Genomic DNA, 27322 nt, shown 5'->3' on the forward strand with positions numbered 1-27322 from the left:
GGGGACTGGGCAAATTCATCCATGATAATGGCGGCAGGCGATAAAGGTGTTAAATGGTGGGAGGGGGAATGTCTTTGAGTGCCATGAGTACTTTTGACGTAATCTAAATATGTTGTTTGCAGATTGCAAGGTCTGCTCAATAATAGTCTTAATAATAATTTATACTAACATTTATAGGATATTTATAGCTAACATTTATAGACTACTTACTATGTGCCAGTTTCATTTAATCCTCATAAAAACTGTATAAGAGAGACATATTATCACCCCCATTTTACTGATTTTTACTGAGTGGCACAGAGAGGTAATTTACCCAAGGTCACACAACTGGTAAGTGGTGGAGCAAAATATGATACAGGTGAATGCTGCGTTTAAACGCTTTATTTGAATAGTTGTAATTTTCGTGCACTTTGAAGTTTATTTTAATATTGAACAATTTCTGAGTTTGGCTAGGGGTTGATAGGTGTTTTCCATTTTCTTCCGGTAATTTTAAAACATTGTGCTGCTAGCCCAATGGAATAACATTGTCTGGTTCTTCAGGATGCACTGATGAAAGGGACCTTCGTCTCTAAATACAAAGTCTTTTTGTTACTGTCTCCCATCATTCTGGCCTCTTTTCAGTGTCGTAAGTTAGATGGTATATGAACAAATCAAACTTCTGGCTTATTTTTATTCGCTTTGTTAGAGGAAATTTTATTCTTTCCTGTCCCCTCGCTCCCCAAACTTGCTATATTTAAATACCGGGACAGTGCGAAATGCCATCTCAAGCCTGTACCTGCTGGATATTGCTTAGGTGGTGATGGAGGATGAGAGGCAGTGAGGAGCCTCGCTGGCTGATATTCTACTCTCTGGTACGTTTTTACCTTTATTGTTGGAAAATACCTTCCACTACTGGTGCAGGCTGGAGGCACTAGCCAAGGGAATTGTGACTCATAACCATTAACTTATATTAGCAGTTCTCAAAGTGTGTGATTCCTGGGCCGGCATCATCAGCATATCCTGGGAACTAGCTAGAAATGCAGAATCTTGGCCCCACCCCAGACCTCTTAAATCCCAGACTGCTTGTTAACAGCCCCCCAGGTGATTCTGATGCTGAAGTTTGAGAACCATTGTCTGTAGTATCATCTGGCTGGGGGCCAGAGGAGTGAATCTGCTTAGGGACCTGTAGCCTGTGCTATGCCTCAGGTGGTGACTAAATTCCCAGAGGGTTCTTTAAAAAGCTTCTGCCTCTGGTCCAAAACAGTCCAGATTTAGGAACTAATGCTTCATTACCATACAACAATGAGAGTCTGGCTGTAAGAGCCTCTGAGCCCCTACCAGTTTGTGCTTCTACAAGCACACTTGCTAGTGGGCCTTCACTAGTTGGAGGTTAGAAACCTGGCCCCTGGAATTGTTCGTTGTCCTCAGGGCTAAGAGCAGCCTCTCTGATTTCCCTTTTCCCAGGAACTTTAAACAGCATCCAGAGAGCAGAGAGGTGACTCACCACAATCATAGGGTAGGGACATACTTTCTAAACAAAATTCGAGGAGAAAGGATTATTTTTTCTAAATACTGATTACATAAAACCCCCATTTCTATATTTTAGTGAGTGCCTCCTGAAAAACGTAACTAGGAAAACTCGAGGCAGACATGGGAAATTTTACTTGTGGATAGGACATAAACATTTGAATAAACATGAGAAAAATGTGCTAGCATGAACATACTGAGTAGTTCGTGTTCTCTTGCTGGTAGCGGAATCCTACTTTGCTTTACTCAGTATAATTTAGTGTTTCAATTGATTACTTTCTTATTTATGTAATCTGTCCATAAAGGAGCTGTTGGTACAGTATAATCCACTATAATTTGGAGAAGTCAAAGACAATTGAAACAGTTTGATAAGAGGAGGCCAAGATTTATTAGCTATGTGACCTCGAATAAATTACTTAATCTATCTGTGCTTAAGTTTTCTCTTCTGTAAAATGGGCACTGTAGTCATGGTTGTGCAGATAACATGAGGTATATAGAACAGTGCCTGTCCCATAATGAACAATAAATTAGTTGATACATACTTTGGAATGGCCCTTACTAATTTTTAAAATTGCTTTTACTTTTTTTTCCTGAGTGTATTATAAAATCTAAATGTAAATGAAGTTAAGACATTGGAATAAAGGTTTGGACTTAATCATTTGATTGGACTCTAATAGTGTGAAGTTCCCAATGAGTGTGCTTGTATTCTGGTTAATTGAGTTTTCTAGAAAGCTGATAGTTAGATTTCATAATTGGGTTTATTATAGGACTTCATTCAGGTCATTGTTTTGAACATCATGCTAATTCAATTCTGAAGGTCTAGAATATTGGATTAATTTTATTCAGCATGTTCTCTAAAAACAGTGTTTTGATTACATCTCTGATAATGAGTTTGTTTTGATGTCATTTTCCTCTTTTAGAATTGAGATCAGATAAAATCAAGTTAGTTATGGGTTTTAGTTTGTTGAGTTTCAATGAGTTGGTTTTATCACACACGTAATTTCTAATTTAGAAACCTGTCAAGTTATAATAGTTAATTTGTAAGTCGTTTTGAACTTGTAATATATTTTCTCTTCTAAATCATGCTTCAAAAGCATGACCAGGCACAGGGCAGCCCCCTAAAGCCTGTCCAACCTGAAATAGAGATACCCAGACCTATAGGGCCACAGGGTCTAACCATCATATAAGAATTTTCTGTTGGAAAATGGTCGATACATGACAACCAGGATACAGGATCACATTTTTCTGCTCTCTCAACCCCTTCCCTAAGTTGTGTGACCCTGGCTTCATCTATAACATGAATGATTTGGATCAGGCCTCCATATTCCCTTTTTTGGGGAGGGGAGGGGTGTGGACTTTGATTTCATGATAGCAGAATGTGGAAGTGGAAAGTTTTGAAGTAAGGCATAGGATAGTCTCCAGGGTGCTTGGGCACATGAGATGAAGCACTTTTAGGCCCTGTGCTCAACAGAATCTTGGCTCAGGGCATTCACTGCAGGCGAGAGTTCCAGGCCAGGTGAGGGGATGTGAGCCACCAGCAGCCTGCAGGTTCATGCGGGGCAACTGGCAACTTGTAAGCAGAGTATTTATATCTGTTTGTAAGTAGGGGCCTGCTTGTGGTGAGTCTAAATTTTTTTCTAGGAGATTTTAAATGGCCGAAGTTCTGTCGTTTTATCAGTTTTAAAAGCCCACTTAATTTTTTCTTTTTTACTTATGTCTCTTTTATATGGGCATGTATTTGCATTTGATTTCTCTTTTGCAGTTTTTATTAAACAAACAATATGCAAAGCATTAAAGATCCTTTCCACTTCCCCTGTGTATTCTCTGTAAAAGGATCTGAGCTGTTTATAGAACCCAACAAGCTTTTGGTCAAGTACATGTTTTTAGATCGTGTTGTACATGTAAAGAAAAGACAGACTTGAGCTTGTTAAAAATTGTTCCTGTCAAGTCCCATGTAGCTTCACTTGTCAAACATGACTTGAAAATGTTTTCCCCAAGTGTCCATGTCTTAACAATTTATGTTCTTGAGGGAGTTCCTTGGAAGGCATTAAATTCTGGGAGGTCACATTTTTCTTTCAAGTTTGATTTCCAAAGTGAAAATGAACTTCTGTTTTTTAACTTCAGCCTTGAAAAAAATTCAGCGAAGAGCTTTTAGAACTGTGCTATGATTGTGTTATATGGAACTGGGCTTCCCCATCTCCGTAGCCAGAAATGAATCTTGACAGCTTTCTTTGTAGCTATAAAAATGGAGAGTAAGGGAAGAGGAGGTAAAAATGCTGAGTGTGGGAAACTGTTTTAATCACTTAAATCTTAGCGACATAAATGTTTATTTATATTAATGGGGCAGGACCAAGTAACAATAGTCTTTTTTTCTAGTGAAATATTTTCCCCCATGGGAAATCACTTTGCAAATGCTTCAGACTTTCTCATGTGAATGGCAAAAATTTAATATTTAGCATAATTAGGAAATATACAGTTTTTACAATGAAATTCTAATCAGAGTGGTATATTTAGTTATTCATTTTTTTCTTGATTATTTGAGCTAATGGAAAGAGGCAGTAGGAACAATCTAGAAATATTTCTACTGCATTAAGTTTTTCAAGGGAATAAATTTCATGGTTTGAGTCATAATGTAGTACTTTAAGTTGATCTATGGTGAATATCTGTTTTAAAAAGGATTGGAAAGTGTGTTCTGAATTACCTATTATGTCCCTTTTGTTAAGGTATGTCTTGTACCCTGTTTCATATTAGAAATAGACCATACCTCCTCTCAGGTGGCATTGTGGATCTAGACCAAGGTGAAGTAGTCTTTTAAAATACTGTGGTTTTTATTTTCCTGTGTTAGAGATAATATTAAGTACTTTAATTTTTAAGTGTTATTGTTGAGTGGTGGGTGGTCAGAGAAATAACTATGAAGAGGGAAGAAAATCATTAGGAGGCGGCACTGATAAATTTCTTCATTGACTAATAGTCATTGCAGCACCTTGAAAAGTAAAGTATTGTCCTTAGTATTCAAAGATGTAACTACTAGGGGACTGTTTAAACTACCTTTTTTGGCTTTTCTTTAATGTCTGTAGAGGATTTATGGTGATTCGCATCATGCTGTATACATTTTCCTGGACGATGAGCTGGCTTGATGGCCATGGAAATGAGCCATAGGAATTGGCTCATGTGAAAAACCTATGGACATGGGTAGTCATTTAAAATTTTTAGCTCATTTTTAAGAAATTTACTTTCACATCTCTAAACATCATGCTGGTTTTGCTATACTTCATTTTTTTTCTTTTTTTCTTTTTTTTTAGGTTTAAGGTATTATCTATTGTCTTCTTAAGGTGAGGATTTAACTCTTTATCCTTACCCACTTCGAACCCCGACAATCCACGTTTACCTCCCAGCCCACACTGTTTAGTTCAGCATTCAGTTTTGACATTGACAGTGGACGCCGTTCAGAGCAGGGCCATATCATTAAACAATGATTATTTTTCCTTTACTATATATTCTTTCTGTTTTCCCTGGCATTAACAGTCCTTTTTGATATATGTATTTTAATGTGTTTGTTTTTATCTCAACTTCAAACTCTGCCCTATCAGTATTTTCTTTTTACCTTAAGAATTATACCAATTTCATCTGGTTTTTAAGAGGTTTCTCCCAGATCTGTCTGATCTAACCTCATCTAGGCTGGTTTTTCTTCGTGGCTAGTGTGTGGCTGTGCCTCTGTGATCTTTCTTACCATCATCCTGGAAATTTCCTCTCTTCTGATGTCTGTGTCCTCTGACACCTTCTTGGTTTACTCCGTTTGGGTGGAGCTCTGCCTCTGGGCTGCTTTTAGGGTCAGCTCTTTAATCCCAGTGTTCTGAAATTTCACATTTCCGATGGTGTGTTTGGTGTCTATGTGTGTTTTAATTAATATTGTTGGGTATTTGATGAACTGTTTGAATCTAGAAACTCTGTAGTTCTGAAAAAGTTTTTGAATTAATTCTTAACGTGGGATCTTCTGGACTGATCGTTAAACTTTATCTTTTCTCTGTGCTTTTTCATGTCATTGTCTTGCGTTACTTTCTGGGATATTTCTTATTCTTTCTCTTCCCATCCTACAGAGCGTTTCATTTCTTCTATCAGGTCTTTAGTTTCCAAGAGCTCTTTTGTTGTTGTTCTGAGTGCTTTTTTATATAACACCCTGCTTTTAGCCCATCACTGTCTCCTCTCGTCTCTTGAGAATATTAGTTTTATAAGTTTTTTTCACCTTAAATAGTGTTTCTTCCAAGTTATTTTTTTTTCTGTTTTGGTTTCTGTTTTAGTGATTTTTCTGAGGTGTCTGGTAGTCTTTGGTTGTCTACTATTTTCTAAGTGGGGGAACAAAAAGGCTGATGGGAAGATCTGAGAGTTTGTGAGCTTGTCATTGGGGTGGGCAGACTTTATGGAGGGAACCCTGCTGTTAGGTCATGGAGGGCTGGTCAGATTCTCTAGAGAAAACTCTTCTAATCTCTTAGCTGGAGGATGTCCTGGCTGTCAGCTTTCCTGGGGCTCTGTGGAAAGGAGGCTGGGGGTCTGAGCATTCGGAATGCATCTGTTTACTTAATCCTTCTACTTTTGGTAGGTTCTCAACCATGCTTTGTAGTCTCAAGCCAGAAACCCTGTTTTAACCTCTTCTGAGAATTAACCTCTAGTCTCCTGCCGGGGCAGGTGAGGGATGGTCACTGGTGGCTTGGAGATTAGGGTGGGGGAATGCAGGGTTCAGACTGCTTAAGCAGTTTTCAGCCAATCCTTATTTTATCTGTTCTCCCTTTTCTAAGACAATTGGTTCACCTCTATGGCAGAAGTGTTCGTTAGCTCCAACGCCTGAGCTTTGGGAACTCTGCAGTGTAAATGGTGTCGGTTCTTAGTTTTCTTCCAAGCTGCTTTAGAATTGGCTTCTCCAGTCTCCCGGCTTGTATTGCTAAATCTTTTAACTATTCCAGCTTCTAAAAATGTTCTTGTTACCTTTTCTCTCATTCTCCCCATCTTCTTAAAATTCCTTTGTTGTAGTTTTAGTGGGACTTTGAGAGGGTTCTAGATTTGATGCTTGTGTTCAGTTCTCTCTCTTTGCCTAGAATTCCTGGACACTTTTTAAGTGTATGTCTTTCTCAAACAGAACACCTTTCCCCTCATGCTTCCTGTGCCTTCCCTGCTCTGTTGGGTAGGAATCCTTTTAGCCATCAGGACAGAATGAAAGGGTCAGCTTTGACTTTTCCTTTTCCCTTGCTTCCCGCCTTATATTATCCAACCAGTGAACAATTTCTTCCTGAACGTGGGCTCTCTTATTCTGTAGAATGTGTCACAAGGTCACTGTGTTCCAGGAAAAACTATAAAACTAGCAGACTGGACAGGGGCTGGATTAACAGCCTGCCCTCGCGAGCCTCAATCCGTTCTTGAATGAGATACCTTATTTGGAGTGCCCTGTCTGGTCCCAGGAGAAGAAACAGAAGCTGAGTCTTCAGGTTCTCTCATTTTTTCTCTCAGGGCTGGATGAAATGGACACTCCATTGAGGGCTGATAGAAGGGAGAAAAACTCCTATTTTGTTTTGTTTTTTTAATGTCACTACCAAGACTAGCATACCACTCACAACGTTTCTGAAACCAAATGTGTGGGTTAAGCAGTTCTGCCACCAACTACCTGGAGATAGCAAAGACCCCACAGGAAAAGGGCTCAGCCCCTCAAGGCTGCCTCCCCACTTCAGATGGCTATAAATCGGGGCTTCTCACAGCTCTCTCCTCAAGTTTGAAAATTTGCTATAAGCTCACAGAATTCAGGGAAATGCTTACTTAACATTTATCGATCTATTATAAAGGGTATAATAAGAAATATAGATAAAGAAGTGCACATGGCCCCAAGCCCCGGAGCCCCTGTCCCTGTGAAGTTATGGTGAGCTATCCTCCCAGTGTGTGGATGCGTTCACCAACCAGAAACTCTCCAAACCCCATCGTTTAGGGTTTTTAATGGAGGTTTCATTACATTGGCACAGGTGATTAAATCATCGGCAATTGTTCATTGAACCAAGCTCCGGCCCCTCTGCTTTTCCCGGAGGTTGAGGTAGAGGTGAGAATAGTGTGGTGGGGCAGAAAGTTCCTATCCTCTAATCTTGTGGCTGGTTCCTCTGGTAGCCAGTTACCTCATCAGTATAAATTCAGATATGATTGAAAGGGGTTTGCTATGAATAGCAAAAGATGTTCCTTTCACCTTTATCACTCAGGAAGTTCCAAAGGTCCTGGAAGCTCTGTACCTGGAACCTAAACCCAATATACGGATATTCCTTGCATCATAATATCAGAACTAGACACAGGCGACAGTATTATACTTAGCCCAGGCTTTGTCATTTGGGGACCACATCCTTTCAGTAGTCTTTTAAGAGTTTTCTCTCTTTAAGCGTGTCTTGGTTCATCAAATTAATCTTGCACTTTGCTTCCAGAATGTTCCTAAAACACTCTTCCTTATGTCACTTCCTTAGTTGAAAACTTATGACCTGCAAAATAAAATCTAAAGTCTTGACATACAAGGCACTTTCTAACCTGATATGCGACTATTCGTGCTCAGCAGCCAGGCTTCTCGGTCCCATCTCTTTGCTGACTGTGTAACTGGGACCAGGTCCCTCACCATTCCTGATTTCCTGCTCTGCAACACGGGAGGATTGTAATATCCAGCTTCCAGAGCTGGGTGATGATCAATTGAGATAAATCTTATGAAAAAAATTTATGAGCTGAAAGTCTTAGAGATCTAACTTATTTTTTATTCATATTAATAAATGTGTGAGTTTGTCTTTTATTTTTCTCTAGCATTAACCCTTTTTTCTCCTTAGCTAGGCTAGTTTGTGACAGTTCTCTGACTATAACTTGCTCATTTTTGCGCCCATACTTTCTCTTTACGCCCTATTTAGAATCGATAAACAGCTGGATTAGTGATCGATTATTTACGACTGACATTTGCTCTGATCGGTTAGGGCTTCGAGCTTCGTGTCTGTGCTGAGAGTATTACTGAATGTTAGAATGATGATCTTGCTTATATTCTGTCTTAGAATGATCTGCCCTTTCTATGCTTTGTGTCTAAAATAGTACCTGTATTTCTGGGCAGAGTTCAAAATCCCTTTATTTCCAAATGTCTTTCTTTTCTACTTGAGTAATAATAAAAATTAGAAAATGGTTTGCTTTTCATGTTATATATATATCTCTGAGTTCCAGCTAAAATAAAATACAAACTCCTCAAGAATGGGAGCTGCCTTACGCTTAAGATTCTTTATGTGCACACACTTACCAGTGTTCAGAGAGAGATCCAAATGTAGTAACAGTGGAAGTTGAAAAGTGTTAGAGTTTTGAAGATTTTACATTCTCGTGTCTGACACTACAACACTTGGATAAGTTATATCACCTCTCTAGGCCTCTGTTTCCTCATTTGAAAAGTAGGTAAATGAGATAACATGATATCTAGAACCCAAAGTAAAAAAAAAGAGGGGCTTTGTTTGTTTTTAAATTCTTAAGCAGCTACACAAGATGTGATAGTATGAACTGACCTCAGATAGACTGGATGAATAGGGAGAGGAACTGAATTTCTGGTGATTTCATTCTATAGTTTGGTTTCATTATATATGACTTTGGTTATGGAACGCAGCCGACATTTCTTTATTTTGGGTAATAAAAGGAATTATATTTTCCTTGGAGTCCTGCTTAAAGTCTAGACTGTCCATGCTGTTTTAATATTTGCCACATATGTCCATTTAACGAGTTCTTTCTGAGTGGTCCTAAGTTTTTCACACAGTCTATAACAAAGATTAGAATATTTTTTTTTTCTGGTTTCAGAGGAAGAGTTAAATATTAACAGTTAAAATTGTAGAACTAGAAGTAATGAACTTCAAAGTCTTATTTCACAGATATAACTAGTTTTGACAGTTGGTGTATAACAAAAGGATTTGAAAATCATAGGTGCTTGCCTGTAATCAATACCTCATTTGGTATTTCCCTTTCTAAATAATTGTTAATGAGTATATGGAAAAGATGTGAAAGTAGAGAAGATAATGAATAAAATAAAGATAACATTCCTTGAACAGGCAATTAAAGGGTCTAAAAATCTTTCTGTTAGCTGTTCTGCATTTTGACTTAGTTGGGATTTGGTGAGTGAATGAAATTCTAGACAAGAACTGAAAACATTGTGGTTGACCAAACACAGACATTTTATCTGCTTCCCCCCCCATTAGTTCTTTAGACTAATGTCTCAAATATATGCATTTCCATTCAGTTCTTTCTAAGAGAAATTATGTTGTGTTGAGTGATGTTCATACTATCCTCTTTAAATTTTTATCTACGTTCACTTGGATGTTTTTTGCGTATTTCAAATTATGATATAACATGAAAATCAAAAATTTGGGGGTAGACTAGAAAGAAATTCTTGGTGTTGCAGTTTTGTGTTATTTCAAGCTGTCTTTTAACAGTGCCAAAGGTTGTTTCATTGTTTTGTTTTGTTTTTTTCCCTTCCTTTTACCTCCTATGCACATCAGTAGAAAGGAGTATTTTTAATTTCTGTGAAAAGGACATTGTTATATGGCAGAATATACCTTTTACTGTTCTAGAAAAAGCCTTCAACTAAAGCACTGATGTTCTAAATTGTTCCTGGGCTTTGAACTCTGAAATAGCCCAGGAATAGGCATTTTAAAATTCTACTTTGTTTTTTCTTGTTATGCTTGTGCTATTAAGTTCAGAGATGGGACTCTGCTTGCCTGATCCTGCATATTACCTCTGACTGGGGTTTAACTTCTAGTTCTTTGCCTTTGCTAAGGAACTGTATTAAAGGGATGTTGACAGCAGTAGTAATGAGGGCCCCAAAGTTTCCCATGGGACTCAGCTCGGAACGCTAATGGTTACAAATAGAAAGACACATTTGACATAAACACACACACACACACACACACACACACACACACACACACACACACACACACACACACACACACACAACAAAAAACCTGACATAAATATTATTCTATACATTTCAGTGAAAGCATTCTTTTTGAAATAGTCATGTTGAGAGAGTATGTGTTTAATCCAGTGTTGCTGGTGTTGCTAAAAACATTGCTGAATTTTTTAAAAAACTGAATCTGGATTCTGTTAGCACATTTATGTTTTTGGTTTGTATTCATGTATTAGTTGTGTGATTAAATTTGCCTTGAAAAGATTCCAGTGTTACAGAATTTTATTCTCCGCAGTCACCAGACCTACTCCCCTCTTCAGAGTTAATCACAGTCAACATTTTGGTATCTGTCCTCACAGCCCCTGTCACATTGTTTAGTCATCCTCCTATTGATAGACATTTGGGTTGTTTTTCAGTTTTTACAGGTAGTCTAATTTTGACATAGAGTCTCCAGACTTATTCCTGGAATAAATGCCTCAAGATTATTAATTTGAGAGATGGTATTGATCTATTGACATATCAGTTGTTATATATTGATATATAAGTGGTGTGTGTGTGTGTGTTTAATTCATCTTCTTATTTTATGTTGACCATTATAGTAGCTATGGCTTTTGAATTGTGTTTAGTCTTATCAGATGGTTTTTCTGAACTTTTAGTTAAATAAACGTACTTTGATTCCTCATTTTCCTCATTTCCTGTTTCCTACAGCTTGTTTTTCTGACTGAATCTACCGACTCTTCCAGGGCGGTGGCATTTGCCTATGTTGTAAACTATTCTGGTTGTCCTGTGCCTTCGCACACTCTCCTGCGTTCTCGAGAGACCCTGTACCTGCCCATCTCTGAGCATCTCTATATACATCATGTCGTGTTCATACTTTACAGTGTATGTCCTTGCAGATCAAGTGCCTTCAGAGCTGACAGCTTCAGGGTTTTACAGCTCATTTCATCCCCAGCAAGACACAGTGTATGTCAAATACATGATAGAATACTGTAGTGAAGATAATTGCAGAGAGCCTGGGGCTTAAACTGCGAGGGACTTGGTCACTAGGTAGAAAAGCTTGGTGCTGAATTCAGTGCGCAATGGGAAACTAAAGCTGTTTAAATAGAAGGGCGATAGGATTATAGCTCTAATTAAGAAGATTAAGTGGTAGTAATATAAGGGATGAAATAGGAAACCGAGGCAGGAGTTGAAAAATAAGGATACGATTAAAGCGGTCTGGCTTGTCTTTGTGTGAAGATAATAGAAAAAGAAAGGAAGTAATATTTTGGAATGGAATTTACCACTCATTTGACAACTCAGCGAGGTCAACATTCACTTATTCATTCAGTTAACTTCTTGCATAGCACTGGGTTCCAGGCATGGAACCTTGGTGGTAAGGTACAAATGACACCAGAAGTCAAGGGTGCTGAATGTGTTTGGAGAGTAGATGTCCTGCAGAATGATGGTGGCGGTTACAGACATTGTAAAGCCAGGAAGGAGAAATGATTTCTTTGGATAGTTTTGTTAGCTTTTGGACCCCTAGAGTTTAAGCTGCCAGGGAATATTCAACAGAATGTTGGCGGTGTGAAGTCTTTGGAAATAGAGTTTGGATTCGATCTGTGTGGAGGTTATCATAGAAGTGAAAAATTACAAAGAATTAGATTTTGAGTCATTAGGAAGTTAAGTTGATCTGGGTTATGGCTTGGCGTAGAAGCCAAGAATTTCTGAAAGCCCTCCTCCACTAACAGGTCAGTAGACAAGAGGACTGAGAGGTGAATACTGAATTTGTGTGGGGGAAACAAAAGATGGAGAAGAGGCAAAATGAAGACGAAGAGCTGAAGAACTCCCAATTTTATTGCATCTGTCTCTTATTCCACTTTTCTGACTTGGCTTTGTGATGGTTAAGTTTATGTGACAACTTGGTTAGGCTGTGGTGCCCAGATGTTTGGTTAAACTCCAGTCTGGATATTGCTGTGAAGGTTGTTTTTTTTTATTTTTTATTTTTTTAAATGTGGTTAACATTTAAATCAGTAGGCTTTGAGTAAAGCTGGTTACCTTCCACAAAGTAAGTTGGTAGGTCTCATCCTATCAGGTAAAGTTCTTAAGAATAAAAGACTGAGGTCCCCTGAGGAGGAGATTCTGCCTCTTTACTGCCTTCAGACTCGAGCTGCATTATTATCTCCTCCCTGGGTCTCCAGCCTGCCTGCCTGCCCTGCACATTTCAGACTTGCCAGCCTTCCCAATGCATGAGCCAATTCCTTAAAATCAGTCTCTCTGTCTCTGTCTCTGTCTCTCTGTCTCACACACACGCACACACCTACACCCACACCTACACACCTACACACACCTACACACACCTACACTTGGTCCTGTTTCTCTGGAGAAGCCTGACTAATATAGGTTTCAGCATAACTGGAGTCAAGTTGTATTTTCTATTTACTGAACTTGTTCTTCAGCACTTAGCTCCATCCAGCTTCTTTAAGTCTTTTGACAGACAGTTCTCCTCTTGTCAGGCAGTTATTTGATTCTCTTTTGCTCAGTAAGTTCCCTGTATGTACCTCTCTCGTGCCATAATATTATCATAATGGCTTGTGTGCCTGTTTCACCAAATGACTCTATGAGCATCTTGCAACCACGGACTTTCTCCTACTTAGCTTGTATAGCTTGGGTAACCAGCCTGGTTAGCATGGAAGAATTTGTTATTATGTGTCTGTTGAGTGAAAGAGTTTAGCTCTGACCCAATACTGGAAAGAAGTTGCAAGAAGTACTAAATGGAAAGTGTGACCCAAAAACACCAGAAGAGATTGGCAGCATCTTTGCACTCGTAGTTGGCAGAGGTGAAATGTATTATGGTGGTTTGGACAGTACAGTGAACCATTATCTAATCAGTGTTTGTTTGTTTTTAAATTTGTCAAACATTTATTCAGTTATGACTTCACTAGTCATGCCCAGATAAAGCTAGTCTTTAAAATATTCCATAGAGATGCTTTCAAGAAAACAGAGATGTATCAAAAAGGAAAAAGAAATGCTTGTAATCTCATTTCCCATAGGTAACTATGAATATTTTTTTCTAATGATCAACCTAGAATTTTTAATATATTCAGACATATGCAATGATAGCATATGGTTTATGCTGTTTTGTTACTTGCTTCTTTCAAGTAAACATGTCATGACATCTTTTGCTATTATTAATTGTATATTATTTTTAATTCCTGTATAATATTCCATTACAAGGAAAGATATATTACTTAATTAGTCCTCTTATATTTGAACATTTAATTTCTCTCTCTTTTGCTATTTTAAACGTGGGTTCAATGAACATATTTGCACATGTGTCTTTATGTACTTGGCTATTATTTCCTGAGAATGAATTGTTAGAAGTAGAATCTCTGGGTCACAGGTAGCCAACTTTATTTTTAAAGGTGGTTTTTGCTATATGTTACCTAAGTGCCCTCCATAAACGTTTTACCAATATATCTTAATGCCAGTGGTGTACGAGAATTCCATGAAATGTGTTCTTAAAACATGTACAGGTATATGACTGACTGATTTTTTTTTTTCTAGGCCAGATTGCTTTTTCTTAAGTCTTGAATATTCTGCATAAAATCTTGTTCAACCTGTTAAACCTTTTAGTGATTCTACCAGGATAAATTAATAGTCATCATATATCTATGCTTGTTTGAACAAAATGCTCAAGCATCCAAAATATGAGTAGCTAGTCTTGCAGCATTCATCAGTGACTCATTTGTTTGTTTGAAATGAGAAAGATAGGAGGAGGTAAGTCAAATGACTATGAATCTTCTTTAAAGGAACTGTAGTATAGTATGTAAGATCAAAGGAGTATCCCCAGCCCCAACTCTTGGGGGGTAGAATATAGCACATTCAATTATGGTAGATCGTCTTTAAATGTCGAACTATGTCAGATGATATAACGATCAGTTAAAAAACAATGGTTTTCCAAAGGCCAGATCATAACATTTCATTTCATACCTTAATGTGTCTTCGGCAAGAAATGTTAAAAAAGTAATATTGTAGCCTCAAACTGAATTTTTCTCATGTAGGTTATAATTAGGCTATACTTATAACATTATTTAATGATAATCCAGGAATCTTTTAGAACAAACAAGGAATCTATGAACGCTGTGGTGCTTATTCCTGTTTGTTGTTGTTTGTTTGCTCATAAAGCTAATTTTATTTAACATAAAGGACTATCATTTATTCTAAGATCATTTTACTGAAAAAAAAATTTATTCTAGGAATAAATTTGTTTTCTTATTGAAATTATTCAAGACTCTTTTTTTTCTACCTAGATTTAATTTATTCTCAATTTAGCTCAGGGACATTCTAGGAACTTCAAATTTCTAGCCAGAAAATGAAGGCATGGTTTCATGAGTCAGTCCTGGTCTTTTATCTCTGTGTAGTGCTCCTAACTAATGGAATAACAGGTAAATCTGAGAAATATGAGAAATGAAATGTAAATTTTTCTCATATTTAATCATTTTTATTTTGATTAAACATTATTAAACAATTATCGGAATTTTGAAAAAGTATGGATAAACTTAAAATAGTTCCCATGGCATCTGTAAATTAAGGAAACATGTGGGACTGAATAAATTTGTCTTTCTGTGTCTTTGGTTTGGTCACAGTTCTCTCCTAGAATTCAAGGGAGGAGTACTTTCACGAAAACATTTCTATGTAACCCAAGCTTGTGAGTTTGATTCTTTAAATATGCAAACGGAAGTACTAAGATACATGTTAACCTAAAATTTTCTGTGCTCAGACTCAAGTTACAGATCATTGAAACCTTACACGTTGCAGTATAGACTAATTAAGAGAAAGAGGAAGTGTAAAAAATGAACAAGTGAATTTAAAACATGGCACTGATCCTGGATGTGCTGCCGCAGAAGGGGAATTACTAGGTGTGGTTCCTACTGTTGGTTGGAGTTATAACTGCTGCGTTAAAACCCCTGGGGCTCCTGGATCTTCAGTTGTGCAGACTTTTTACAAAAGGTGTAGTATTTCGAATTGGCAAAGGAATAAGGAATGTGAGGTGTTATGTGAAGGAAGGACATTATACAAGTTATATAATTTAGAAAGGGTGTGGTCAGGGAAAATAACTCTCACTCTTGTAATTATTAGCTTGTTAGATTAGTTGCCTGACTTCAGATTATATTCAATTAGCACATTAAGTCAAAATGTCATGTGTGTAAATGTTGAGTGCATGTTTCAGCCTTACCTTGGGACAAGTATAGCTCAGTTCACTATGCTCTAGACATCATATGTATGGGAGGACAAAGGTATAAATGTAATCTTATCGAAACATTTTGAAAGTTTTTATTCCTGCTCCTCCAAGAAATCCCTTCATCATTAGAGTGGATTTTGTCAAAAATTAAAAATCTTTTAATTCCAATTGAAACTTAGAAGTCCCTACTACAGCTCAGTGATAGCTAGAGGCTTCAGCTTTAGGAGATGACTGTAGATAGCAAAAGATTTTTGCCAAGGTAGTTTTATGATTTCCTTATCAGATACTCTTTCTTAAACCATTTGTTCAGGAACTTTTTTCTTTTAACATTTCTAAATATTATGTCTCAAAACTTTATTTTTTCTCTTGCAGTTTTCTCATTGAAATTTTTTATGGACTTTTTTCTTACTTAGATTTAGTTCATTTTCCCACATAGTTCAGGGACATTCTAAAAACTTCCACCTTCTACATAGAAACTGAATACATGCTTTCGGAGACAGAGTGGATCAGCCCTGGTGTTCCTTATCTCTCTGTCCTCCTGTTAACAAATGTAATAAAAGTTAAATCCTTTTGTAATACAAATATGAGAAGCGAAGTTAAATTTTTCTCATGTTTGATAATTTATATGATTTTGAACATTGGTTTTAGTGCTGACATTATGCCAGGAGTTGTGTATCTTCTAAACTGCTTGGGAATTGGCTTTGGTTGGGTAGAATGATTTTCTTTGGAGAATAGGCTCCTCTCTACTCAGGAAACTTTGTCCTCGAGTTTCCAGTTTCATTCAAGGCCTCTGACAATTTGCTTATAAAACTTTTCTGAAAACGTATATGAATTTCTTTTAAAATTATAGAATAGATGACTAAAATGTAAATTAAAAACTCAATATACCCAATTTTATAAACTTTGGTTTTCTGACAGAACAAAACCTATGTTGATTTTTCAGGTACCTTGATATAGATATCTTACTGTTGTTTTGGTAGAAAATCATGCAGGTTTCTCAGAGTGACTCATCAGTGAGTGTGGTTGACCAATTATGCATTGGTATGGTCAGCATGGAAATCCAGTCCAAATAGTAGAAGAACATGAACTGTGAGTTGAAATTGAAATGCACACGCGTGTGTGTGTGTGTGTGTATGAGATGGGGGGAAGGAAGGAGGTGAGGAGGGCAGGAGAGAGAGACAGACACACACACAGACTATGTGTGTATGGAGTGGAGGACAAGGCATGCAGATTAAAGCAATAATAAGGCAGGCTGAAATCATCTATAAATGAGAATTGATTATTGCAGCTGATAAATGTGGAAATGGGTAATTAAAACATGGTATGTAAGGAAACAAAGTTTTCTTCATAGTTGTCCTCTTTGGATAATTTGTGGTATTGGGAACCTGCCTCAGGTTTCTTAATAATGTTTTCTTAACTGGCTAATTAGAATGTGCCACTGATGTGATCCAAAAAGTGTTCAGCTCCAAAACAGGTTGCCAAACGAGGGGAAGCCTAGGTCTACACAAGTCTGGAAATGGAATGCCGATTTTATTTCGGAGTGAATGGCAAAAGTTGATCGCTGGTGTACCTGTGTGCAGCATCACAGTGTGCATTAGCAGCTTTGTCTTCTCTTGTTTTATGTGGTTTTATTTATTCCCCAGGAGATCAGATCTTCCATTTCACCATATTATTCCAGATCCTCTTGCAGTCTCAGCGACAGGATTCAGTGCCGAATGTGGTGCTAATCTCCGCTGCTCTCCCCAACCCCCTTAGATAATATATCACTAGGAATGCTTTTGTCTTTAACGGAAAATCCCTGCACTGGGGTAAACAGACATTTATTTTTCTCAAGTAACAGAAGGTCTGGCAGGTAGGCAGCCCAGGGTCAGGTAGCTGCTCAGCACTGTTGTTAAGTAAGCACCAGAGTCCTCCTGTTGGTGGTGGGGGTGGGGGTAGGGGTGGGGGTGTCTTTGTCATGTAGGTTCCTTTTCAGAGTCACCAGTTGGCTGCAGCATCTCCAGAACTTATTCACAGAAAGAAAAGGAAAGAGGGAGGGCTTTCTCTCTGATGAGGCTTTTCTGGGAGATAATCTCTCTCTGGTGACTTCTTGCCTATGTTACATTGGAAGAACTGTGTATATTTACCAGTAGCTGCAAGGGGTCTTGGTCTTGTGTTTTCATCTGGGCACATGGCTGCCTTGGAAAGTAACTGGTGTTGTGTTGGTAAGAAAGGGCGGATGGGCACTGGATGGGCAATGCAGTGCGTGCCACAAGATGCTGTTATTATCCCATTGATTTTATTTGAGTTTAATCCTTTTGAGATAATCGTTCACACAAAATGGGTACTTCATGTGGCTTTGCTTAATTCTTTTAGTTTCAAAGTTATTAAAATGCAAAAAAGCCCTTAGTATTCATTATATTAGAAAGACTCATTGTAATTTCATAATTGTTTTCAACTATTGCTATTGAACATGATCTACTTTTTTTCCTACTCATGGCAACAGTATAAACTAGTGAAAAGTCATGACACGTTAGGTATTTGTTTCACAGAATTTTGAAAAAACCATCATTCGATAGCCTCTCACTGAGAAGCAGTTCTTAGAGGTAGATTGGAAGGTAATCTTGGATGGGACCTGGCCTTTGACCTCAGAGAACTTCTGATCTGTGGGGGTGGGCAGGTAAACGAGCTACTAACTCTAATAAGAGGGAGCATGAAATACAACTGGATATGGAGTTAGAGGTAATATTTTTCCATGTATAATGGAAAGAGGGTGACAGCGGGGACTTAAACATAAGTAGTGTTACTATTTAATTTTCACATTTTGAATTGTCTTTTTATGGGTGTTTAATTAGTAATTAAACAAAGATCTTATCATTTTTAATAAGGAAGGAAAAGGACTCTTATGACTCAAGCATGCCATTAGAAACGTGTTCTTTCCTCTTATTCTCTGTCCCTCTTTGTTTTATAGCTTTTTCAATAGGCCCTACTCAATCACAACTCTCAAAATAGCCTCTTAAGATTTGTGAATATATTATGGATTTAATTTTCCCAAATAAATATTGTTAACCTAATAAAAGGAAACTACTAGTGCAGAAATTTTTTTTTTTTTAAATCAAACAATATCAGAGCTTATAGAGCAGAACTTGTAAACCTCTCTTCACATGCCGCCCAATTCACTACATTCACGAGCACACACACCAGAGTGTGGTTGATTTATGTTCACATAATTGCAGTCATACTGTATGCATTGTTCTGCAGCTTGCTTTTTTTCCCCTGTAACATCTTTTTTTGATTTTTTTTTTTTCTTCACAGTACACATGGAATAGTGGTTTTCTCAATCAAGGATGGTACCGCCCTACCCCAGGGAGTATTTTTAAATATGTGGGGCCATTTTATGAAGAAATAGCCTACCCAGAATGCCAGTAGCCTCCCATTGAGAAACAATGATATAGAAATACTTTGTCCTTTAAACATTTTTATATATAATTAAAATGTGATTATACTGTAAATAAATATTTGCTCACCGATGGTCAGCATCTTTAAACATGTATCTGTGCATCTGTAAAAGCCTAGCATAAATTACTAGAAGAATCGCTGGGTCAGAGGATATGCACACTTAAAATGTAGTTATATGCTCTCGAATCACCCTCCAAACAGGCTGTACAGAATTACAGTCCTAATAGCATTGCACACATGTCCCCACATCCTTTCCAACACTGGATAGTATCAGTTAAAAAAAATTTGCCTACATAATAAGAAAAAATAAAGTCTTATTTAAATTTGTTTTCTTGTCCAAAAAGTTCTGTTATTAAGTACTTTCTTATAGTGATAGGTAAGCACTTTGCTTTTAGAGATGAGCAGTTGTTAGTAGTCATCTGCTCTGGATATATCCTGCTGCCTATTTTATTCATGTTTCAGGAACAATCTTGTTTCCAAGTCAGTCACCTCTTCGGATTGTCTCTTTAGTCTCATCTGCAGGGAATGTCATACCAATACCAATTGGCAGGAGTGATTTTATGACGAACTATGAATTGGTATTTATGTGGAGGGAGCTGTGTTTTTCAAACTCTGGTAGCTGCCCAATTAGTAGGTTGGTAAAATCAAATTAGGGATCATGAGCAGTGCAAAAAAGTTGCAAAAAAGAAATAGCACAGAAAATATTGGAGCATCTCATGTATAGTAAAGGTAAGACATAGTTTATGAAACTTATTTTGTATGCATTTTCGTGTGTTTTGAATATGTCTCTGTTTATGGATGTGTATGTTTTCGTGCATATATAATGTGTTGGAGTGCTGCATTGTGATGTAAAATATATCCCTGTGGGTTGAGCATTGCTGGTATGGAAAATAGTAGCTTTAAAATTTTATTCAAAACATAGTTTATTGCTGGTCCTAACTGAGGCAGCAGTTTCATACTTGGTTGTGGCATTAAAAAAAAAATTGCCAAGAGTATCAATATTTGGCAAAACGTTAAAGACTAAGGCTTTTAGAGGGCTTAAATGCTTAAAGATAGATGTCACCTAATTGGACTTGGAGGTATAATGAGTGTGAAAGCCAGTTGGCTTGGGAGCAGGATGAAGAAATGATGAGTTACACCCTACTAAACGTAATTTCTCTGAGCAGCATAATTTATCTGTGTTCTCGTGCAATTCCCACACCTGACTGTAGTAGCTGTGTCTCTGCCCAGGCAAGAGAATGCAGAGGCAATCTCGACGCCCAACGGTTTCTCTCTGCGGGTAGGCGCATGTACAACTGATCATCCAAGACTGGTGGCTTGAACTAATTTCGACTATTTAGCTCCCCTCAATTCCAATGCTGATCTTACATTGCTTAGAAAATTACCTGTTGGTGATTATAATAAATGGTGGTAATTAAAGAGAAAAAGCCATGGAACACTCTGCATGTGGGTGTATTTAATTACCTGGCAGGTGTTCATATTTCTAGAGTGTGGAACTTATGGGTAAACAATGGTCTTTCTGTTAGAAATTGTACCTACACTTTTGTGTTTCTTCCCTTTTATAGTTGGGTATTTTTCATCACTTAGAGAGCAGTAGTGATGATTATTCTAATTTGTTTTGTGCTGTATGTTTTTTATTTGTTTTCCCTCAACCAACTCTATTTTTTTTACTTGAATTATTCTAATTCAATAATTGCATCTTCATAAAAATGAATGGAAACTTATAATCCTCTGAATTTGTAAATAACAGTGGTAGAAAGTTGTTCTTTTAAAGTTTTGTGATGTAACCATAAATTAATTTCTTTCAAATTTTATGAGGTATTACCGATAAATTTTTGGCAAGTATAAAAACTAAATAGTAAATGTTACTTCACAGACCAAAGAAGATGGAAATGAAAGACTGTCAACAACTACATAATATTATTGGATGCTAATATTCTATATTGTTAATATGAAGCAGAAAGAGGCCGTGTTGACATTGAGTATACTTATTGTGTTACTTTAAATATAGGTAAAACCATTTAACCTCCCCCCAAATTAAATTTTATACATATTCTTATTCAATCTCATCCTGTCTATGAGATGGTATTCTGGGGACAGAGCATGAGTTTCTCTGTCCATCTCAGTGTTTGCTCAGTGGTTCCATGGTATCTGATAAACTGTTGTGATTTTGGATCAGCATCTCCTATACACATAACAAAGAGAGGCTTTGCAAGTCCTTTGTGCTCTTTGCCAGTGATGAACATAAATAAAGACTGGCATTTCTGCCAAGTGTCTTATGAAAGTTTGTTAATTAAGGAGATCTTTCAGGTGAGTTTATAATTATTCTCTAGATCCATCTTATTATTACTCTTCCTCCTCTTTAAAAAAACACCCTTTCCATTCGCCTTTTCGTCCAAACAAGCTACAGCCTCAGGAAAGAGAAGATAAGGTTAGATAATTTCTGAGTGCTGACCTTTCATTGTTCCTACTTCAGCCCTTCTACTTAGTAACCTGTGTCATAACTTAAAATGATGTAAATGCTAATTCGGCCAATTGGCTTGACGAAAGAATCTTGCACACTGAAGAAAATATTATTAGTGAATGTTTAGAAATAAAATGAAAGCTAATGTTGTAATGCGCTATGCTCCGTATGTTAAATTGAGGAAAACATATTTTGTGAGTTTCTTTGAATAGAATTATTTGTGTTCCTCAACAACCTTTTAACTTTTTCTCTTCTTTTTCTAAGATAGGCCCTCTCCAAATTTAAATAACAGATTAAAAGAAACATTTCAACCATTAGAAAAACTGAAGAAGTGCCAGTAAAAGTCAGTTGTAATATATATGATTTTTTCCTTTGAATATATTAGATACTAAATTAAGTTGGTTGGCATGTGTCATTGTTCAGGCTTAACAGATGCATTTTATGGCATGTTATCAAAATATGAGGCAATTAAAAGAACTGTGTTACAAATCTAACGTGCTCTAATTACGTAAGACCTATACAAAGCTTTTCGGAAATAGAATTCCATGGTTCCTTTCAATGGCCTTATAGAAGGAAACAATGACCTATATCATATGTAGGTCTGATTTAGGGACAATCCATACAGTATCAAGTTTCCGAATGGCTTCATTGATTTGAGAGAGTAAAGCTACTAAATAGAAATAGTGCGTGGACTGAGGATATTCTCTGCCTTTCCCAGTGAAGGGCTATATGAAGCCTCCAGAACCCACACCCTCCCAGGGTACTAACCATCGCGTTCTGAATATAAAGGCCGAGCCACTGCTTGCTATTGTCTCTCCACTGATTCTGGTTGTTAGCCTTACATTCACCCTAATGGCCGAAGAGGGTGTAGTGTATATATTTTCCTGTAATAACCTGATGTGTCATTCTCCTTGTTCAGCTAGTTGAGGATTAGCTATGTGATGCATAATAAAATAATGGTTATGCTTCTATGTGCAACTCCTTAATGTTAACAATTTAGCAATTTAATAATATATTTAGGTATAGATTTTTATTACCAAATCTGTTCAGTTATGCTATTTTGTGGTTGGCAGTATCTATCTTACCAGTAAGGATTTTCACCTTCCCTTCTAACCCTTCTGGTACCCCAAAATATCTTTCAAATACTTTGCCCGAAAGCTCTTTTTATTATTGCTTCTTCCATGGCACTAACCCAAAGAAATACAGTATTAAGTTTGGATGGGGGAATATAAATTGCCCTTACTGTCTGTTACATTGGTGAGCTCCAATAAACTGCTTCACCCCGTATTTACACCATTGTGGAGGCCCCTTCCTCTGAATGTGGGTTGGATCTGAATGTTTGACAGAATCAGCAAAAATGGCACTGCATGTTCCAGGCCTAAGCCTTGAGAAGTCTAGGCTTGGAGAGAAGTCCTAGGACTACTGTATGGAGAGAGAGAAGTCTTGTCCTTTCAGCGCCCTAGCTGGTTCCTGCCAGCTCCGTGTAGCCTCGTGACAACTGGCAGGATGAGCCAAAGAGAAGAGCTGCCTAGCTGAGCCTCGCCTAGATTGCAGAATTGTGAACAAACAAAACGATTGTTTTTAAAGCCACTAAGCTTTCGGGTGGTTTGATATGCAGCAATAGATAAACGAAAATACCCCTAGATGTACATTGAAAAATGCTTTTTAATTGCTACTTAGCAATAATTTGTACTTATGTGCTATGAAAGTAAAATATAAATGTTTACTAATTAGCTATTAAAATCAATTTATCAATGTATTATGTGCTGTTTACCAATGTGGTTATATCAAGAGGAAAATAGCCATTGAAAAGATTTCAATGTCACTTAATTCTGTTTAAATATAAGCTTTCCCATCACAACTATAAAGTAGCGATGACTTTGAACATTTTGGCAACATTTTATTTTATTTTTTAGGTGAGTCAACTCTTGGTTGACCTCACAGACTGCAAGTACCTTGTCAGCTTACAATCCCTTATTTTTTTATTTTATTTTTATGCCTACAGCACCTGGTCTTCTTAGGTGGTCTCTCATCCAAGTACTAACCAGGCCTGACCCTGCTTAGCTTCCGAGATCAGATGGGATCAGGCTTGTTCAGGGTAGCATGGCCATAGACATTTTGACAACATTTTAGGGCACAGAGTTGGAAGAGAAATGTATATAAGAAAATTAAAAATATTATATTTTGATGGGATTACTTTTTAAGTTCTCTTTTGTCTCAGAATCTTTTTTTTTTTTTTCAATTGACGTTTCAAGCTAAATGCCTCTGTAGGTTGACTGATTACAAATGTTTTCACTCAAGCACGCTGGCTTCTAAATCTGTCCATACGCTGCTTTCTTAAAAAAGTGAATAAGCTTAGGAAATAATTATTTCTCAAAGTGCACAAAACTCCTGAGCAAGCTTTTGTTCTGTAGACAGATCTGATTCATTGAGAAACATCAAGATAATTGTCACGATTTAAATTTTTAAAAGAAACCAAGAAGCCTTTGGCTCAAGTATAAAACTTTCTGCTGCTTTCTTGGCATAATGCCTTGAGGTGAATATTTTATGCTGTATGTTGCTCCATTTTTTGTTTTGTATATTTGCCCCTGGGACAGGAAACTGCAGAACAAAATACATTCATTTCGGTAACCAATGCTGGTCCTTTGGTGACTTGCTATGCTTGAGTGATTACTACAGAAAGGAGAGGCTGACACTTGAATGCTGCTCCCTAGTGGATGCAGATGATGAGCCAAGATTTTATTCTTTCATCACTGGTATTTTGTAAAACTGGGAATCACTGTTTTGACATAAGAACAACATTTGCGTTAAAGTATTCCATGGTTCCTTTTCTGTCTCATAAATTATTTCTTTCGGGCGATAGTATGTTCTGTTTAAATGAAAATTCTTAATGGGTTCAGACAGTTTACATTTAAATGCATCAGTGTTCCTTCTGTTTTGGGATTAATCTATGTGATTGTGTAAAAGTAATTTTATTAGAGTAATGTTTTCTTACAAGATTGTAAGCATCACAAGGACGGAATCATGTCTGTCTTGCACGAAACTAAAACCCAGAATCTAGGACATATGCTAGCATTAAAAGTCTACACTCAGATTAGTTTTTGAATTAATACATTTGGCTTTTAAACATCCCCCCCACCCAGAGTTGCCGATTAAATAGAATGTCAGCAATTCCGGATTGGCGGATTATGTTGAGAGGAGTCATGTTTTCCAACTACTTCCTCAGTGGATAGGCACTGATCCTTGTCTACCTCAATTCTGTAAAATATTGATAATTTTAAATTCAAGTATCTATAATATGCTGAGTCTTTTCAATATATTATTTCTGATCCTTACACCAGATTATTTGGAGTTATGAGTTTAAAATAGTGGTATAGTTGATTTCCTTATCATTCTCTGTTGAAAACCTCTATAACAAGGGATTTATGTGGTATGTTTAGAATGTTTAGATGTTTCTGGAATTACCTAATTGGAAGGTGCTTGAGTAAGAGACGCAGTGGAAGGGCTTTTGTACCCCTATAAATATATGACGAGAGAAAGTTCTTGGGAACTTTACTAAGATTCTGTAGTAACTGCTTGTATTTAAATTTTCCCCAACCTGAAAGAATACAAAGAAATTTTGGTTCTAAGTTTATCTTTTTGCTCAGATTGTGTCATACTCTACATTATTTATTTATTAAAAAATTTAAGTACAGGTTTCCCCTGCTATCCGTAAGTAGAATATTTCTATAAAACCTTTCATAAGCCAAAATGCAGTAAAGCCAAGAAGCAGTTACCATTAATTTATGTGGAAAAATTTTTTGAGTGTTCCCAGACTCAAAAAATAACGCACAAAAGGATACCAAATAAGACTTAAAACCTAAAATAACACTAACATACAATAAAAACGGTGCCACTCTCGCTGCTCGGGGCGCCCCTGCCCTTACAGTGAATCCTTGCAAAACAAATGCTGAACATTATTTCTGTATTTTACCTGTTTCCTTAAGAGCAGAAATCCTCTTTGGATTTCTTTCAGTTAGCAAGAACAAGTACTAATGTAGGTCTTTTGTAAAAGTAAAGTAGTGTAATGCGAACTTTTGAAAAGCGGGGGATATCTGTAATATATATTAAACACTTATGTCAGATACCCCTTAAATTCTTGAGATACCTCAGTGAACAAAAAGACCAAAATTCCACTTTGGGGAAGTTTGCATTGTAGCACAATGAAATGACAATAAAAATAACAATAAAAAGTAGGTATTATAGTTGATTATGAGGAGAATCCTATGGAAAAAATAAATCAGGGTAATGGAAATCAAGGAGAGAGTGAGTTATAATTTTAAGTAGGCCACACAGTCTTCATTAAGCAAAGCTGGAGGAGGTGCCAGAGTGTCAGGAAGGTGCTTGGTGGGAGAGCCTTCCTGGCAGAGGGAAGGATGGAGAAGCAGGGAGAGGGGCAGGGAAGGGCCAGAGTCCAGCCCAGGCTGGTCTGATGCCTCTGAGGAGGTTTTGATGGTTAAACTTGGTCCAAATTGCTGCTATACCTTGGTGGTGTTTAGGAACCTTATTGGAAATAATCATCGTATATCACTGTATTACCCTATCATCAAATCATAAAATAACACCCAAAAGAGAAATTACTAGACTAGAACCACATAGTAAGATGTGATCTTGAAACATTTCTGTTGTCCCTTATGGTTTTGAGGGCCCACATAAATCATAAAGTGCCTCAGTGACAAGTAACTATTCTAGAATTTCTGATCAGGCCACAGAGGCCTTTAGATGTTTAGGATTCAAAACTGTTGACTTTGTATTCAAGATTAGAAACCATATAAATCAGATAGTTAGAATGAAAGGAGTTGGATTATGTAAAATTCCTTAAATCTGTGCCTATCCATGTTGAGTACTCTACAAATATTAATTGAATCTAGAACCAGAATTTTAAACTAGAAGATAAATTATAACATTTACATAGCTATATGGAAAATATGTCAATTTTTAAGTTAGATTTTAAGTTTAAAAGTACTATCTTTTGTTTTATTTGTGTTTTCTCCTATCACCTATTTCCTTATCTCACAGTCCTTGCTCCTCCAAATCAAAATCAGATTTTGAAATAATAACAATAATAATAACAACAATGCCCGTGTCTTCTTTTTGAAAATGTTGTTTTATTCGTGTGTTACATAGTTTTGGGCTTTTCAATACAAGTGGATTTTTAAATTGGCAACCTGATGCTTTTGGAGGAATTGCTTCTCATCGAATATTATAATATGAAAATAAGTGTTTTTGAGAAATTTTTGCTGTCTTCTTGTTCTATGATTTCCTTTTTAAAATGATTAATACCTATAACTTGAAAAATAAGTTTTATCTTTTATCAAAAGTGTAAATTCTCTGATTCTGTTAAAATAGTACCTAATGATACCATAATTAGGTACTATGACAGATATTTATTTAATACAGATATATCCCCATCTTATGTGCTCCATGTGGTTTTTATTTTCTATTTACTTTGTTTTTTATGGTGACATCGGTTAACAAAATCTAATAAATTTCAGCCGTACGCTTTCACAGTAAGGCATGCATATATATTTACACTGTGTGTTCACCTCCCATAGTTGGACCACGTGGTTTTTAAACATATGTAAATGAGCATGGGTTTGCGTATTCGCCCTACCAATTTTAAAGATGCCGTTATTCAGGTTATTTACTTAATTCAGAGGGCCTCAGTTTCCCCATTAGAAAAAATAGAAGTGCCAGATAGGTGCTAGAGTAATGGGAGGAT

The 27322-nt window shown here is 36.9% G+C and overlaps 1 protein-coding gene and 1 non-coding gene across 5 annotated transcripts in view; one reads left to right on the plus strand and one right to left on the minus strand.

Annotated features, from left to right (window-relative positions):
- Positions 1-808: 808 nt before the first annotated feature.
- The window catches only part of NHSL1 (NHS like 1), a 206534-nt gene continuing 180020 nt past the window's right edge, over positions 809-27322 (plus strand). For 2 of the 4 annotated variants that reach the window (XM_023528384.1, XM_023528387.1), the window contains exons 1-2: positions 809-851; positions 4230-4304. In XM_023528384.1, the coding sequence (XP_023384152.1) occupies positions 4232-4304 (73 nt within the window). In that variant the 5' untranslated portion in view covers positions 809-851; positions 4230-4231. Of the gene's footprint in view, positions 852-4216; positions 4305-27322 lie in introns of those variants that run through there. The other 2 variants (XM_023528386.1, XM_023528385.1) reach the window with 2 other exon arrangements.
- On the minus strand, positions 23558-23676 carry LOC111737184. The gene has a single exon (XR_002779379.1). It is a non-coding gene; the product is annotated as a 5S ribosomal RNA (ribosomal RNA).

This window comes from Pteropus vampyrus, unplaced genomic scaffold, assembly GCF_000151845.1.
Source record: "Pteropus vampyrus isolate Shadow unplaced genomic scaffold, Pvam_2.0 Scaffold24, whole genome shotgun sequence".
Taxonomy (NCBI): domain Eukaryota; kingdom Metazoa; phylum Chordata; class Mammalia; order Chiroptera; family Pteropodidae; genus Pteropus; species Pteropus vampyrus.